Raw genomic sequence first — 2,131 nt, forward strand, 5'->3', positions numbered from 1 at the left:
GGTATCCACCCCCGCCCCAAAGCCCAGGGTGCCCTGCCTTCCACACACCCCATCCCCAGGCTCATCTGACCCACTGGAAGGAGGAAAGAGCACTGGATTTGGAGTCCAGCCCTCAAGGTTGAATCCTAGCTCCACTACACACTGGCCACATGACCTTGGGTAAGGCATTTAAGCTCTCAGACTCAGTTTTCTCATCTGTAAATTGGTGCTAATAATAACTACCTCCCCAGGGCTACTGTAAGAATCAAATGAGGTATTTAATAGACTGAAGTACTAGAGTCACTGTGAGGAAGAACTGACTTCCACCAGGTTAGAATGGTATAAAGTCCACACACACATGTAAGAGAACAGTTACAGCCAGCCTGATGATGTGGGAAGTCCGGCTGGACCCTGAGGTAGGACTAATGAAATTGAAAACCACTAAGAAAAGGAGAGAAGTGATAACCCATCTGGAGCACATTTCGGATGACCAAATATCTTTACACTACGATCTTCTCAGTCCTCATCATTCAGTCCTGTGAAGAGATCGCCATCGGCCCACATTACAGATGAGGAGGCTTAATCAGACTCAGAGGGGCAAAGTGGTTTCCCCAATGCCCCTCGGCCAGTGGGAGGCAGATCTGAGACTTAACCCTAGGTCTCCTAACCCTAAGTCCAGTGTCTCTCCATTATCAGACCCAAGAGGATCCAGAGGAGAAAATGAGGGCAGAGAGAGCTGTGTCAGGTCAACTGGCCAACCTTCCTCATCCATACCCAGCTCCCACCCTTACCCATCCCCGCCCCATACCTGGAAATGGGGGCTAGACACACAGCGAGCCACCTGCTTAAAGAGGGGCTCCTGGATCTTCACAAACTGGGAGGGCTCGATGACATCAAGGATCTCTTCCATCTCCCCCAGAAACATCACCTGGGGAGGTGGGGTAGGGACACAAGGGGCAGCAGTTCCATCTGCCCTGACACATACCTGATCGCCCCCCAGAGGCTAAGCCCTCCCAACCTCCCCCTGGTGGTCATCTAAGCCCTCCTTCATACCTCCTTCTGCGTGCAGGTTTTTGGCCAGTATTTGAGCAGCCCCCGGATCACCTGTGGGAGTTGAGGCAGAAAGGAGTCAGGCCTGCAGCGGGGGGCAGGGGAGACCCGCCTCTCCCCACAGAGGAACTCACATGCTCTGTCAAGGTGGCATCCTTCTCCAGGAACTGCACCACACAGTACGCCAGCTGCGTAGGTCGGAGAGAAAGAGGACGCGTCAGGAGGGGACCAGGACAGGACACCAGACGTCTGCTCACTTCCTGTGTGCCCTTTCTCATTCGCTAGGCATTTACTGACTACTTAGGATGTACCAGGCACCATGCTTGCCGTGCGGGGACACAGTGATCTCACAGAGAAAACATTCAACAAACTAGTCCTTATACATTTTACAGAAGTTCCCATAACTGAAATCTGTATCACGATCTACGGGAATATACGAGAGTTTAATCCGAAGGCAGGTCAAGAGGGAAGCAGTTGGAAGGCTTCACAGAGCTGATGTCTGAGATCAGCCTTAAAGGGTCATGGGGACTCTCTAAGGTAGATGGTGTGGAATTTATAAAGAAAAAGAAGGTGAGAGAGGACCCTGTGAGTTGGTGACTGAGGGTGGCTGGAGCCAGAGCGTCAGGCTGACCCAGATGGCTGCCCTGACAGTGGCAGGGCCAGGCCTAGGCCTTACCTGGGCATGAAAGACAGACAGTGACTTGACAGAGTGCAGGGGAATCAGGACCCGGACCAGGAACTGCTTGTGCTCAGTCTTCAGGGGCAGCGCAAAGCCATTGATGATGCTGCGGAGCGGGCAGAAGAGAGGAGGAGGGCTCAGACGACTGGGCCTCCGTCCTTCCTCCCAGACTGCTGTTCTAGCTGAGGCTCTCACCTCCCTAAGATCTCCAGTAGCTCAGCCACACCATTGAAGTGCTCGAGTTCATAGATGAACCTGTGGGAGGAAGAGAGGGATGCAGAAGGGGTCAGCAATCTGAGCCAGCCCAGCCCCCTCTCAGCCATCCTGCCTGCCCACCCCAACCCTGCGTGCTCTCCCAACCCTCTCCCAACCCAGAGGCTGTGGTCCCTTCCCAGTACCCTAAACCAGGCCCCACAAACATCC

General features: G+C 53.9%; 1 protein-coding gene across 1 annotated transcript in view; it reads right to left on the bottom strand.

Annotated features, from left to right (window-relative positions):
- Positions 1-12: 12 nt before the first annotated feature.
- PPP2R5B (protein phosphatase 2 regulatory subunit B'beta) overlaps positions 13-2,131 on the bottom strand; it is a 7,100-nt gene continuing 4,981 nt past the window's right edge. Inside the window, exons 7-11 of the mRNA XM_039860166.1 lie at positions 1,904-1,963; positions 1,706-1,814; positions 1,164-1,217; positions 1,033-1,083; positions 13-907 (exon numbers count right to left, since the gene is read on the bottom strand). Of these exons, the coding sequence (XP_039716100.1) occupies positions 767-907; positions 1,033-1,083; positions 1,164-1,217; positions 1,706-1,814; positions 1,904-1,963 (415 nt within the window). The 3' untranslated portion in view covers positions 13-766. The remainder of the gene's footprint in view (positions 908-1,032; positions 1,084-1,163; positions 1,218-1,705; positions 1,815-1,903; positions 1,964-2,131) is intronic.

The sequence above is a fragment of the Pteropus medius genome, unplaced genomic scaffold (genome assembly GCF_902729225.1).
Source record: "Pteropus medius unplaced genomic scaffold, Ma_sr-lr_union100, whole genome shotgun sequence".
In the NCBI taxonomy this organism is placed as follows: domain Eukaryota; kingdom Metazoa; phylum Chordata; class Mammalia; order Chiroptera; family Pteropodidae; genus Pteropus; species Pteropus medius.